This window comes from Ceratosolen solmsi, unplaced genomic scaffold, assembly GCF_000503995.2.
Source record: "Ceratosolen solmsi marchali unplaced genomic scaffold, CerSol_1.0 scaffold41, whole genome shotgun sequence".
Taxonomy (NCBI): Eukaryota; Metazoa; Arthropoda; class Insecta; order Hymenoptera; family Agaonidae; genus Ceratosolen; species Ceratosolen solmsi.
In genome coordinates, this window is record NW_011948424.1 from 5,629,733 (window position 1) to 5,646,897 (window position 17,165).

Here is a 17,165-nt window from a genome sequence, read left to right on the forward strand (position 1 = left end):
ACACACACACACACACACACACATATATATATATATATATATACATATGCTTAATCGGGCAAATTTATATTCTTTATTCTTTTTTTATTATTTTTGCAATGGATTTCCGATCATATTCAATTTTATTCATTTTACTGTGTTTGTAGGTAAATTTTTCAATAAGTGACGTAGGGAAGCTATTTATGGCATAAAAAGGCGAGAGCTGTATTTGATTGAACGCTGCTGACGAATAATCAGTGGAAGTTGGAGCTTTTCGAAAGTTTTTGTCAAGATACTACTATATAAAACATTCAATAATTTTTTTTTTTTTTTTTTATTATTTTTTTTTTTTTTATACAAGTTTATTCGGAAGTGACTACCTATTTTAAATTAGATTATTTTGAAACTATTATTACCTTTTAAAAGCATATATAGAGGATGAATTTTTATTTAATCGATGTATCATTGCAAGTGTAGAGTCTGTTGAGCATACGATATCTCATCTTCCTGACATCGCCTGCATAATTATACTTTTCCTTGTTTTTGACAATAAGCAGAGTCCATTACGGTTTGTTAATTAGCGCCTTTATCAGTCATTGAGATTCGATTATCCATCGAGCCTCACTAATTTAATTCTCTATTTATGGACGTAGAAATATACAAGCGCACTTATTCAACAACTTGGATAAATGAAGAGAAGAAAGAAAAGAAAAAATGAAGAGAGTTCTGATCTCTCTCAGTAAACTTATTAATACGACTATCTGTCGTATCGATACTTTCACAGTATTGACGTATATGACAGAAAATTGGCACCCGGTACTAATGTACTTTCTCGAAAGTGAGTTAGTCGTCAGTACAAAGATGGATTAGATGAAGGAAGCTGAGTGAGATACTATTAAAAGACATCCGACCTTTTCTGGGTTGCGTCATTTTCTAGAGGAACAAATTGAAAAATAAAACTTTTTAGAATTTACAGACTCAAGTTCTTTAATGGGACACCGTAGGAATGATTTTTTCCGTTAAGATTACTTGTATCCGGTCCCACGATAAAATAAACTTCTTTTAAAGAAATCACTTTTCACTTAGGACCTTACACACAGGCCACTAATTATCGAAAAGTTCAATGTCTCTCTTACAATTAAGGTTAAACGAACGTCTAATTCTATAAATAATTATAACTTATTTTACAAATATAATTTATTTTCTAACGTTACTCAACTACATCACAAGTGGCATACTATTTTCTCTTTCTTGTTACGAATTTATGTACACTAAGAGAAATACAAAGTACTTAACTTCTTCATTAGTGTTTCAACATCTACTTTTGGACAATAGAAGCTCGCTACTGTGATTTGAAATGGATTTTTAATTCATGAACTCAAGTCAAATAGACTGTTTACGAGTAAATATTAACTCACTTCTCTTACCGGCTCTATAAGATTACTACCGTGTTCGCGTCTTCGTTTTTTTTTTTATCTTATTCATTATTATTATTATTATTATTATTATTATTAATGCATTTAAAAGGCATATGGAGAGATATTTCTATGATATTTTTATTTTTATTGTAGCTCATAAAAAATTATTAAGTCCCGCCGGACAGTATTGTCTGGCCATGTCAATGAATTCTCACGCCGCTGTATAATTATAACGATAAACTTTTACAGCTTTAATTCCTCGCTGCATAATTTATCTCAGGATCGCATAAAAACAAATGAGTGGTATTATTAATTTTCCATAGAGTTAGAGACTCGACAGGCAAATTTAAGGAAAATCAATGAATATACGATGAATTTAACATTCTTTAGTTGACAAAAACACAAGGCATCAATTCTGGCTGTATCGCTCTCTCTCTCTCTCTCTCTCTCTCTCTCTCTCTCTTTCATGCTCTTTTTATCCTCCATTAATACTCTCTTGTAATCCGTATCAAAGGTGCGCTATGCGCACATAACATCCGACATCCATAATCCGCTGTTAATAAATGGAAGTATCGTTGGCAGTGAGGCCGCGTAATTCAAAGATCATTTACTTATACAAGCAGAAGACGACTATGTTGATGCTTTGTAACTAAAGTGACGAGCTAGTCCGAGACGACGGACGAGATAGACTAGAGGATGTTCCGATTACAGTTTCACGACTTGCCTCGGTGTTTCGACACCTTGTTTTCCCCACAACGTCACATAAAATCTATTAGACTCGTTAATTAAGCGACATTGGGCAAATCATATTGACGATAATCGCCGAGCTCTTATCAACAATTATTATTATATTTATTATCGAGAAATATTTATTTTATCTGAACAATAATGGAGGTCAATTCATATAATATTATCCATAGAAGATGCGTTTCTTCCAGAAGCGTAGCTCAATAATGATGACTATAAAGATATAAAGCGAATGGTCTGCTGTATCTCGAGTTATAGTTCATTGATTGCAGATAGTTATGCACCATGAATACCCGTAGGACCTTCATAATATATTATAAGGTAGCGGATATAATTTTAAGATAAAATTGTATGATTTAAGGTATAAAGTGGTGTAGCATTGCAATATCGACTTTTAAACGGGCATGAACGCGTGTCTAGTTGAGCGATATTGTAACAAGTAACAAAGCTTTAATTTAACATTGGTTTATATTAATGATAGAGATGGAATTCGAGCTTTTATGGCTGAGCAAAATTTCAAATTTGAAAAATATAACAGAGTAATATAAATTCTATACGTATCATAGACGATTCTATACGAATCGTTGTCATTCAAAGACTTTATTCAATTAATAAATTAATACTTATTGAGATTTATTATGAAACGAAGAGATCTTCTTAAAAAAAAACTCGAAACGGCCATTCAAATGTTAATTATATTGAAGTGTATGAGTAAACAACAGAGTCCTTGTACTTCTCTCGGTATTATTCAAATGTTGGAGAGGCTAACGAGAATTATACATAGACATATATAGACACACAATATTCTTATGCATACATCGTCTTTTTTTTCTGATTAAACCAATAATATTGAGAATATCATTAAAGATAAACCCAATTTAAAATAATATATAATGTCCAAAGTGTCGAGATTGATTTTTTTTTTTTTTTTTTTTTTTTTGATGAAAAAAAGAAAGAGAAAAAAGAACTTTACCATTACTGTTACGTCGGCGACTAATCTGCGTTGAGGATTTTTCCTTTCGCATGAAAATCGTGCTTTAATAATCATATTTTCAGAAAAAGTTTCATGGAAATGTCGAGTACCGTGGAATAGGCAAATTGTAATTTTGAACAGTCTCGCGTCATCGCCAATCGAAACTTATTCATGATTTATACGAGCGAAAAGCGGGTCAAACAAATACGTGCATCAGGTGGATAGATACAGTTACTCCTTAAACAAAGTAAATGAAAATCGCTGCTAGAGTCCTACTAATCCTAGAGTCGCGAGTTCACACGGTATATTATTCGTCATAGAGGTTTTGTAGCTGATGAGCTGACTCCATGAAAATTACATCCCGGGAGAAGATCCTGAGTGAACGAATTCACCAAAGTTTGTTCTAAAACTTTCGTCTCTCTTGATAATATCTCACTTGCACGTTAAAATCAGTTGTCTCTGGGGCATTTTCATACGGCCGAGGCATAGAATAGAAAATAAGTTATCGAATTCGCTGCACCTAATGACACTCCGCTTTGCTTATTCCGATTTTATCTTGACCATAATTATTCATTATGTTATATTATCATATTGAATATCATAGAGTTCCATCAATTGAAGAACATAAATTTAGATTAAATGCAAATTGTAGAACAAACAGTACAATTTCAATTCTTATTTATATGAATGATACTGACGTTCAGTAATATGCGATATTTTTCTTTTATAGATATTGTTACGTAAAAAACGAAAAGTATTGGAAATTAGGCCCGTAGCTTTACTATATAGAGAATCGATGCTCTTTTACCTGAACCCATCGATGCACGTGCATTTCTTCATTCGAATCTTTATTGCAAAATAATTGTGGCGTGAAATCCGACAGCCACGCTAGATCACATACCTAACAATATGTAAGAACAAATAGAACAATTTATTTTTTGAAAGAATTTTTGCAATAATAATATGTTCGGATATAAGGGAAGAGCAAAAAAAAAAAGAAAAATAAATATTCTGTATTTAAAGTGTACTAAACCATTTTCATTCGGGTTTCATTGTTATTTTTAATAGGATTCTTTTTGCTTCGTGGAAAGCCACGATATCAAATTTTTATTGTCAATTTCAAAATAAATATACCGTTTGAATGAAATAAAAAATAATCCCTTCTATTGTATGTTGCAAAGCATTAATTTATGTTTCACTCTATGGACAAATACAAAAATGTGGAAATAAGTATGAAAATATAAAAATAATAATTATTTAATTTAAATTATATTTACCGAACTAATATGATTAATTAATGTAGTAAATTATGTAACTTACAATAATTATTATTCCATAATTTATTTTTTTTTTTTTTTTTTTTTTTTTTTATATTAATATCATTTATTACTAAGTATATTTATGTAAATATATTTAAAATCTGTCTAAAATAAAGAACGCAGTAAATATAATAATTTCACGAGATTTTTCTTCTTTTCTAATTATGTACTACATACTTTCATATTTGACTAAATTAAAATTATTTTTATACTTAACCTCCCTCTTATATTTAACAATGAATTTATTCAAATATATAAGAAAATTTTCCCTACCACTATGTACTAATTTTAAATAGCAAAGCTTAACAATTTAAGTTTCATAAAAAATAATCACTGATATTTATTGAGATTTATTTTGTCAGAATTGTGAGTGAAAATATATTATTATGTAGTAATAAATGACATTTTTATTATTCAACTTTTTAATTAATTTATACTATTTTATATTAATATATTTATATTATTGTATTCAGAATTAATTGTAGGAGTTAAAATACAATACTGTATATGGAAATGAAATATATTATAACATAAAATTTAATTTGAAAAAATATTGTAAAATGCATAGCTTATCGGCGTGATTTTGTAATTTCTTCAAGTTTTCAAATTTACCACAAAAGCCAAATTATATTTAATGTAACTTCAAGAAATTTGATTAAACTAAACAGATTATAAAAACATTGAATCTATAACTGTACGTGAAAATACATTAGTTTATATTTATATAAAATAATAACCCTGTTTATGCATTAAATATGTCAATATTCCAGATGTTTATTAAAAAAAAAAAAAAAAAAAAAAAAAAAAAAAAAAAAACACCTATTTTTTTTTTTTTTTTTTTGTATTTGGTAATAAATTAAATGAAAGGCTTAAAAAAAATTCGCGACGTTTTTAAATCTCCAATATCTGTCTCCTTTATCAATTCGTTTAATGTTTCCACTAGATTGCTAAGATCAAATTTACGGAAAAAGCAAAAGAAAAATTAAGAAAGATCGAGAGAGAGAAAAATTAATAGAGCTTGTGAGGGAGAAAAATCGGAGAAAAGACGAAAAAGAACACAGAACATTCCTTTATAATTGGAATTTGGCACTGTTGGAGTAACGCCCCAGTAGCTTCCATTCAAAAAGCTTTAAGAGGATATGGGCGCAGCGATCCTTGGGAATCCAATTCCTTCGTTAAGAAGGCCACTTATAGATTGCCACATTACGGTTGGATGAGTGTATGCGCCTTATGTACGTGTGCGCGCGAACGTGTACACACATACATGTGTATAGCTATCCATACATTTATACCATCACACACACACACACACACACACACACACACGTGTATGTATATGTATAGAATCGTACAAGTAAGTGGTAGGAAACTGACTTGGTGATGATTAGGAGAAAGATCATGCTGACGTGATCGGGAAATTGAATGTCTGGCGGTGTTTTCAACGTGTCAAAAGTGATTGGATGTGAAGACATGACAGTAGCAAGAGATCTTAATTGAAATATTAACTCAATCTTTTACAGTTGTAAGCATGTGAATTATCACCGTATCGTACATAATATTAAATTGATATTACTTTTGATTTTTTTTTTTTTTATCTACATTCAGAGCAGGTAATAAATAGTCATAAGTATGATGAAATGGAAAAATAAGTTTGTATTATACATTACACACTGTGCAAAAATAAAATGTTAGTATTATTTTCATTTAGAGATAAAAACAATTCTTTATCTTAATTATTTATAATAATTTTTATTCCAAACGTATGTTATTTCTAACTCACTACAAATGCATGATATTTTTGTTATAATATGTGTTATAATAGCCAAATGTTATAATAGACATTCACAAACTATAAATGATTTATAAATATTAATATTCGAATATATTTAAAATTATAAAAAACTTGAAAGCTATAAGAATTACGAGTGTATAAATTATATGAAATTTCACGAAATATTAGCTCACTTTCCTTATTATATTCATTAGAATGTATTTTGTTCTTTTTAAACAAAAACTAAAATTACATTATTCTTCTCGATAGATATAATGAATCCAGTATGTAGAATAAGGAGACATTTACCGAATAATAAATATATATGTTTTTAACAAAATATATTTTTCATTTGATTTGTCGTACATTCAATGATAAAATTAAAAACATATTTTTCTAACAAAATATATCATTCATTTAATTTATGACACAACAATTTAAATCATCATTTACCAATAATTTAATTTTTCAACGTAAAACTATACCATACTCTTGGAATCCGACTTTCTTTGAGTATAAAATTGATTAAAAATTTTACTACGCAACTCCAGAAAAGTGACAGCTTAAAATAAGTTAATTTTACAATCGATGATAAAAATCAGCACTGAATCAGCACATCTTTTTACGAAGAACGGATTACACAGTGGAATTTGAATCTTCCAACTGCAGCTGTTTCTTTGTCCGAAAAAGGTCGATTTACATCATTGTGAACTTGTTTGGGGCAGATACGAAGAAAAAAAAAGAAGAAGAAGAAGAAAAAAAAAAGGAGCATTTATTGGCTTATCCGTGTTAGTATTTTTCCTTTTCTTTTACACATTTATCGCTCTCTTGCTCCCAAAGTGCCCATTTTTAAACTCAAGAAATATAGATCGAAATGGACGAATCTTGAACTGCACGAACTTGCTTGTAAAATGATAAATATATGAGAAAAATACGAAATTAAAGGTGCATTGAAATCGAATATCTTACCGGAATATGCGCAACTACTATTACGAATAAATTTCGGTACTTTTTATGCAGTTACGAATAGTAATGTTACGTCTTGATTTGAAACTTTTCTCTGTAACTTATTCAAAGATATGTATCATTAAGTTTCGCAAATTACAGACTCGAATACTACTGAACTTCATAATTCATTTTTTAATCTAAAATATGATTAAATGTTTCACACATTTTATTGGATTATCCAATTATCTTACCTATATAATTAGGAATTACAAATTAGACCCTCTATATAAGATTTTTTACATTTGTTGTTGTTTTTCTTTTATTGATTATAATAAAAAATTACATTTGATAGTCAATGAGCATCTTGACAATTATAAACATAGAAAATCATTGAGTGTAATATAATTTTAATTTACGCATATATATATTGTTTTAATTGTACTGTATCATTTCATTTATAATGTATTTTTTTATGCAATATATATATATATATATATATATATATATATTTATTTATTTATTTATTTATTATAATATACACTATTAATTAAAAAAAAAAAAAAAAAAAAAAAAAAAAAAAAAAAGACAAAAATGAAATATCTGCTAAAAATTTATTTAAATTTATTGTTTACATAAATGACTAAAAATATCTATTTTTAAGATTATAAGATTAAAACAACTTTAATGTTGATCGATATGTCAATAATTTTTTTTTAAGTTGAGCCAATTCAACGAATAAAACAGTACGTAATAGGATGAAGCGTATTTTTAAAGTCTCATTTTAAATAATTCGTAATCCACAAACGTAATATGCTTTTTAAATTCTCTATTTTATTTGAATTATTAAGAATATATTGATGTATATATAAATAAATTAAGATAATATTTGAAAAATTTTTTTTATTTTTTAAGGAATAAAAGTTTTTTTAATCAATAAACGTATAGTGATAACATTGTGAGCTTAGAGAGTACATACTCGTAGTTCAAAAAAAATTGTTCTACAGTAGAATTTAAAAATAAAAAATATATAGATACCCCATTTTTCAAAAGAAAATATATAATTTTTCATAACAATCAATATTTTTTGGAAACTAATTATCTTTTAATTTTAAAACTTTCTAATATTCATCAAAAAATTGAGACTGAAAAAAATAACCTTGCAAGAATTAAGTTTTAAAAAAGTATTTAATATACGAATTGTATAGATTAAAAAAGAATATTCATTTATAACTTTGACCTTAATCTGAGTATCCAAGTTAAGAATAATTTTAAAATTGATTTAAAATTGTCAAATAGAATGCTTATACGTTTATATTACAATAAATCAACATCAATACTATCCGAATGTGTTATTAGAATTATTATTATAAAAATATACTTTTATTTCATTTTATTTCATTTGATTTGCAATTTTATTGCTTTAGATTTTTATTTTTTTTTTTTTTTTGCTTTTAATTAAGGAATTCGTACTTTTTTTATATTTTTTTATGTTGGTTCAGATATTTTGCTATACGATCATACACTGAATCGTAATAAAAAAAAGTCAGATCTATTATCTTATGTAAAACATGAGATCGTAATAAAAAAAAAAAAAAAAAAAAAAAAAAAAAATTGCATATAATTAAAAAGGCAAATACATATATCCAGAGTTTAGACTTTGAATCAATACTTAAAGGTAAAAAGGTAAATGTAACCTTTTAAACGTTCAAATAATAAGGAAATATGCCTACCGTGAAGTGAAAAGGTATGTTTGTGTATTTCTATGTTTACGCTCGACACACCGACTGTTGAATATCTGTAATAATAAAAAGAAAAAGAACGAAATAAGAAATGTAAAATGTGAATTCTATACTTACGGATGAATAAATACACAATAAATCCTCACTTTTTATTCAAAATGCTCATGAATATATGCTTGTGATAAATATGAAACTGCATTTCTTTAATTTTCAATCCTTATAAAGCATCTCTAAGACGACATAAAATCGATGCGTTAAATAAATTAATTTTTTTTTTATATTCTTCAAGGCTTTTTTTTAAAGCACTGCTGTGTTCCGATCCGTCGACTACACTATTTCCTTTACATGATTATATATTATCCTTTATCCTTTGTAACCCAAAGGCTGCCGACTACAGACAGGGCTATCCGCATTATGAAATAGAAATACCTTTATTTTCTTAGTGAAAAGCTATTTTCAATTTGCATTATTATGAAATGTCTAGCAGTTTCAACTAATCATATAAATTTCTAAATTATATATCTACTTTAACTAGCAAAAAAAGTCTAAGATTTTTACTATTATAGATATAAGAGAGGCATTTTATAGGAAATGTCATATCATTAGGAATAAAAATGCTATTTCATCCATGAAAATAATAGAAATTATTTTTAATTTTTTCTAATGCTTCAAATTTTTAAAGCATTCTCAGGACTCTCTTTTAAGACTTTGTGTTTTCATATTTGATTCGCGTAGAATACCAAATACTATAATAGTTCAATATTCATATGTGATTAGTTTTTTATACTAATTTCATACATTTGAACTTTCAATTTGCATTGTGCATTAAACAATTCATCATCCATAAACATTAAATAACCTGAAAATGTGCAGATAATACAACAATGTAAATCTTTCAATATTTTAATTATAATTTTCAGTATACCGATTGGGAGAATACGAACGATGAGTTTATGTATCAAAGAATGATAGCTGATATTGTCGGAGATTATTTCTTCATCTGTCCATCTATAAAATTTGCCCAACTATTCTCGGATCGTGGCATGAAGGTTTACTATTATTTCTTCACGCAGGTTAGTGAAATCCCTCGTGCACGATTTTGTGCAGAACTTTAATATTCAATATTATAGTACACGAGTGTATTATGCCCCTGCATCAATTTTTAATAAATAAGAAATTTTAGTAATGCAGGTATGTAAAACAATATAATTCACAATTTTTATTTTACAAAATATACAAATTGGAAAATTTACCAGGAGCTTCAATAAGAAATGTACAGCATAGACAAATAAAGGAAATACAAGTTTAGGATAATTATATACCAATTATAAAAAATACAGATTATAATAATACAATAATAACATAAAAATATATATTATTAGTTTGTGATTATATGCATTGAACATCATAAGTATTAATTATTTCTCTCGTGTAGTTTTTGTTTTCATGGCTGTAAAACGTTAGCGTAAATACATCTATTATTCCCATATGTGAGTATTTTACCAATTAAGTAACAAAATATAATATTATGAATAATTGTGTTAGTTAACCACGATAGCTGTTTGATTAATCTTGTACTTTTTTTTTTAATCTCACATTTTAGGAACTTTTTATGATGAAATTCGTATAAAATAATTTCATTTTAACTGTTGCTACTATCGATATTATGACGTTAAATTCATCGATTAAGAGTATAAATTTCTTCAAAGCACACGAATAGTTGTTTGTGAATCATGCTATCCGAAAACAATAATATCAACTGTAAATCCATTGGCTTCGATATAATTCGTGAAAGTTATATTTCTATTTAATATAATCGATTATATATGAATTTTTAAAGCAATGATAAAAATTAATTCTCGCTATGTAGAACAAAATATTTCGAAATTTTTATTATTATTCCTATCACATATTTTCATTACTAAAGCAATTATTAATAATATTCGTAGATAATTAAACGATTAAATTTAGGCAATGCAATATGTCATGGATAATTAAATAATGTATTATATTTTATAATATACGTTATTTTAATTTGTAAAAGCTCTTTCAAAAAATCTTGTCTTTATATTTGGATTATCGAGTACATAAAAGTTGTAATGTTGTAATGTCATGGTAAAATTATTTCTTTAAATTTCTACTTTTGCCTTTTTGCCCTTCAAATTCATTTGTATATATTAATTACTGAAATTTTATAGATAAAAGAGAAACATTTTATCGATAATAAATTTATTAAATAAAGTAATATTATATAAATTTAATTTTCCTATAGTTTTATAAATATTAAAATGGAATATTTTTATAAAGAAATTTCAAAAACAGTGTATGATGAATCTTCCTCGAGACAGCGAAGGTGAGAAAGAGACAAATTAATAAATAATTTTTAATTTATGTTAAAATAATTGTGTTCCAACTACAGCATCCATCAGTCCATCAGTGTAAGTAATATTACTGAATAAAATATAATATGTAATCTTATTATATAGTAAAATATAATAAAATGATCGTGAGAATAATTAATAACCATGAATTTTACATAACCATTATGAAATTATGTAAAAATTTTCATTTTCATAAAGAATATACATTATCTAAATTATTATAAGAGCGCAATAAACATATATTTAATGTTCGATAAATTCGATAAATTTTCAATAATGAGAATTTTTTGTATTTACTCACATTAGTTCTATCATTATATTTAGTACTTAATTTTTGTTCCGTTTGCAATTAACGATTATGAGAATGCTTTTTAAATTTCTAAAATCAAGGATTTCTATAAGCAATGTTCTTTAACTTTCTGCGCATAAAACATGTATTATCATATAATTAACAGACAAATTAATTCATGGAGAAAGGTCTATAGAATTTATATTTTAATGTAATCAAATGAAGGATCTTGTGCACTGATTACATACATTTTTTTGTCCTTTCAATGTTGAAAATCTTTCCATCAAATTTTTTACATTTTTCAATGAAATAGATAAATAGATTTTATTTATTGCAAAGCAAACGCTATTAAAATTTCCACTCACAATTAATATGTATTTCGTATTTATTGTTTTTTTATTATTTTTTTTCTGTGTTGACATTATTAAATAATCTAAATTTTTTGTTGAGATACCTTATGAAATATTATTTTGTAAAGGACCAACTCTGAATAGTTAATAGTTAGTGCATCGTTCGATATGCATATTCAAAGACTATTTGTATGTGTGCAATTTACCTCGAAATCATAAGACCTGACCTGCGCAACCCAGTCTCGATCTACATGGATGAACTAGACTCGTATATAACAACAGCTATGTCGAGTTTCCTAACTATTATAGCTTTTGCGATTAAAATCTAAAGCGGATATCTTTTGATCATTTATTATGATTGCACTTTGGCAGATTAATCGCGGCAATTTGTAGTGAAAGGATGGAAAGAATTGATGAAATGAAAATATTTCTTGGGCGTTATTTATGATTGATAATAATGAAATGCTTCTTCTTCTTCTTCTTCTTCTTCTTCTTCTTCTTCTAAGTAGAAGAAGAAGAAGAAATATCGCATATCTTTAATGAAAGAATAATAAAAGATATAATCAATGTGCTGCAGAATGTGATTATTAATAATAATGTTATATGTATTCATACAATTTGATGTCTTGTACGAATGCAACGACTACATATATCTTGAGAATATATGAAAAAAAAAATAATATTAAGGAGATTGAACTAAGAAAAACTAATGCAGATTCTGTGTAAAAATCTGTGTAGGAGCATATATTGTATAAGCATATATATATATATATATATATATATATATATATGATATATAAAGAAAATATATTTTCGAAATTCAAAAGTGAGTATACATTAGAAGGACTTAGAGAATCTATTTTGTTATCGGTCACGTTTCAAGATTTCTCACAGGATAAGAAAAAAAAAAACAATGACTATATTCAATTACGTAATCATCTTATATTCAATCAGTTTTATCGTGATTTTTCAAGATAGAAAAAAAAAACTTTCAATTTTTTTCAATAATAATGACCATATAAGAGATTGCCAATTCTTATGTATTCCTATCAATTTAAATGCTATTTAATCTATTTAATTTCTTCATTTTGATATTTTAAAAATTATGCCTCGCATAAAAAAGCTCATTTATAAACAATCTAAGTATAAATAATGTAAGCATAGATAATGTAATATGTTATGTAAATTAATTCAACATTAATACTCGGATATTAAATTAAAATAAATGCAATAGAGTGTTGATTGCAAAGTTTTGAGCATAGATAAATTAAAAATCTTACGATCTTCGATCTTCGTTTAACGTATTCAATTATAAAGTTTTTCAGCTTTACTATAAACTTGCATATAACCAAAGCATTTACATAGTTTGTTATAATTAAAGTTTAATAATGATTTTTCAAATCACTTTAATATAAATTCGCCTATAATTTCTTATTCATATAAAAACTTTAAAAGATTATTAAATGTAATTTGTAATTAAAAGTCTACGTAATTATTATTTCTTTAAATAAATTCTAGAATAAATTACATTTTTAACTAACAGTATATTCATATGTGACACAAATTCTAATAGAAACTATAATAAATGTAAAGACTAGAAGAATCGAGATAATCAAAAATAAAAAAAAATAAAAAAATTTTTAAAAAATGAAAACCTACAAAATATATATAGACGTATAATGCCGAAAATAAATAAAAATTGAGAGCTTTCGAGGATTTAACTAAATATAAACATAAACGGAGATAAGGATAAATGCAAAAGGCGACTGAGATAGAGATGTAGAGAGAGTGAGAGAGAGTGAGAGAGAGTGAGAGAGAGAGAGAGAGAGAGAGAGAGATTGACAAATAGATAGTAAGAAAAGAGAGGATTAAATATGACGATAAAAAGAGAAATTGTGACAGATAGTTAAATAGATTGAGGAACAAGGAGGTAAAAAGCAAGGTTGCGATTTTGCGGGTCACGAATTATAATTCTAGCTAGCCTTGGCGATTCATAAATCTTAAACAATCATTGATTGGTCATTGTGCACCAGAAAGAAACTTTGATTCGAATATTTATAAATTATCTCATTGTCTAAGTCTTTGTATTGAGCTATAATTATCTGATTTTCATAGACTAATCTACTCTGGAGAAATAATCGTTAGCGATTATGTTACCCTTGAAAAACAATTTATCATAGCCAATATTTTAATTGTTACTTGAATGGTAATTATAGCTGCTTCATAAACTTTAGTTTATAAAAGTAGAGAATTCCTTTAGTTTTTTATCCTTTACACTATCGGTTTAATTTACGTATGAATTATATTTATATGACCCGTTTATAAATAAAATTTAATTTTATAAGGAACGTTATCTTACTCTTTATTATTGATAAATATATTTTCGATTAATCATAATAACTATGCATTATTTCTTTCGGCATTTATAGTATTAATTGCAGTTTGTGTTTTTTTAATTAAAAATATGGAAAATTTAATGTTCTGATTATGAATAATATTTCATCGGGTATATTCACTTTTCTCTAATTAGTTTGAACAAACTCTGGAATTATTTTGACAAATATTAATTGTAATTCATAAAATTTAGTAGAAAATTATTGCTTTTATAAAATTATAAAATTATAAGAGCATGTATAAAGTACAATGACATGTGATAAATATTTTAATTGTTGAATAATAAAAAATCTTCTCAACATCTTTTAAGTGATATATTTAATTCTCTTAATAATTATTATAATGACAGAATATTTTATTTATAAATATTGTTTAACATAGTTTTAATGGATATTACATTTACGATTTATTCAATTATTTTTCCATTCCTTACTAATTTATGTAGATTCCTAATTGATATTTATATATATGATAACTTATCAATAAAAATTAAATCGATCGCTAAACTCTACAGAACTTTCGTATTTTTCAATAACATTCTTTATTGTGAATATAGTCAAGTGAACTTATTAAAGTTTTTAACTTATGATTATATTTTGATCTAGATTATAAATATAAGGAAAGAAAAAATTTTCTATAATATGTATAATCTAATATCTATAATAATTCCAACAAAAAACTCTTTTTTAAGTTTACAATGATGAGAAAATAGTAAATTCAAACTAAATTATGAACTCTTATTAAAAAAAAAGAATTTAGAATTATTGTGTTTGAAAGTGCTACTAATGTAGCCGCTCATCCTACTTTTATAGCAAATCTTAAAATTCTAATAAAAAAATATATTCTAAAACATATACTCCACTATAGGCTGTACAATACTGGCGATTGGAAAATTTCATAAAAATCATTATTAACAGCAATTTTATTTTTCCGTGCAATAAAGCGCAATTTACTTATTGTTTGGAAATAACTACTAGGAGGATATATAATATCCAAATGTTTCTATGTGTGCGCGAGTGTTTTGCAGTGGCGAGTGTTTGCCGGGGTTGGCGGGTGATGGTGGCGGAGGGGCGGGGAGGTTGTGGATAGCTTTCGTCGTAACTGACATTGTTAAGTCCGTAAGCAAGTTTTGAAGACCAAACTCATGCTTGGCACGCGATTAGCTTAAATGCACCTCTGGTAAGCGTAGATAACAATCGCGATATAAAGTGGCACCTAAGAAGACTGAAGGAAAGTGAGGTAAAGCTAATGCGTGGCAGAGAAAGATGTGATAAAGGAGACGACGTGAGCGAGAAAAAGCGAGGTTATAGAATACTTAAACAGGATCACGAGAGGTTTAGGAAAAGCAGGAAATATTAAATGGAGGTGGCAAGGTATAAAATTACTTTGCTTGACAAATATTCTTAAATAGAAAATTTTTATGCATAAATTGGAATAAATGCTAAAAATAAATATGTTAGATGAAAGTGATGATATATTAAATGGAGTGACAAATCATAAAATCTATTTACATCGTTTGTAATTTTCATCGAGGTTTATACTTGCCTTTTTTCGACTATAGAGGAAGCAATATTGTGTGTAAAAATTAGCAGGTGAATTTAATTTATAATAAATATAGATTGATAGTTGAGTTGAACAGATTCTATGTTATAAAATTATAGAAAATAAAAAGATATTTTCACAATAATTGTGAAAAGTCATTGAAACATTTTTAGTCTGTAATTTCAGTTATATTTGAATGACAATAATCAAATGCAAATTTTTTTTACGAAAATAAGAATAATGTAAATTTTAAGTTATTCTAAAATACTTAGGATAAATTGACAAAAAAATTTTATCCATATAATAAATTTAAAGTTAATTTAAAGTTAATTAATTTTAATCAACTTATAATTGTATGATTATTTGAAATTTATATTCCAATAGAAAGTTCATAATACGTTGAATGTTTAAAAATTTTCTTTTTACAATTTACAATTCATCTAATATAGGAATTTAGATGAACATGTTTGTTTTTTCTTTTTTTCTCTTTTCTTATCAATATTATGAAGTTTATTACTACTTGGATTATTATAAATAATTAATTAATAAATTATTCAATATTACTGGGTATAGGATGAATTTGTCGACAGATTGTCCTTATATATCAGTCCCTACGTATTAATTACATTTAACTTCAATCTTTCTTTGGGACTTGTAATAATCAACTGATTATAGTGATTTCTATTTTTCTCATAAATTAATTTGGAAATTCTCGATTCACTTATCATTTATATGCATTGTTGTCAAGTTTTGGTGGATTCAAATACTCAAATCATTTCATTCTATTCATTACTACTGTCCTTAACGAGGAATATATGTAATAATTACACGTCTTACGACTGAACAATTTTGTATTATTAAGCCGATTTTTTTTCAATGTGATTACATATCGATTATCGTTGCTCGTGCATTTTCTCGTTATTCATGAGTGTTCGATAGCTCCGTGGAAAGTATGAGGCAAACGAGAGCGTCTCAACGCCATAACTAATAATATTATAAATGTGAGATTGAACATTCTCCTATATTAGAAGATACTATATTAGATCTCCTATATTAGATATTAGAGGGAAATTTCATGATCCTTCTGAAATTTGAAGATTTCATCATTTTGAAATTTTCTTTGAATTTTAACATCGATACATTATTATCTTTAACTTTGCGATACTCACAAATATTACTAAACTTTACACTCGTATTAAATGTACAGAAGTGAAACATAAGTGAATAAATGATATTTTATGTTAAAAAATTTAGATGAATATAGGCAAAAAATTTATTATCCAATAATTTTAATAAATATTTTCTCATATACGAT

General features: G+C 26.3%; 1 protein-coding gene across 1 annotated transcript in view; it reads left to right on the top strand.

The window, feature by feature from the left end:
* Positions 1 to 17,165, top strand: part of AChE-2 (acetylcholinesterase 2) — a 130,295-nt gene that overhangs the window by 81,323 nt on the left and 31,807 nt on the right. The window contains exon 3 of the mRNA XM_011500217.1: positions 9,815 to 9,967. Coding sequence (XP_011498519.1) covers positions 9,815 to 9,967 — 153 coding nt within the window. The remainder of the gene's footprint in view (positions 1 to 9,814; positions 9,968 to 17,165) is intronic.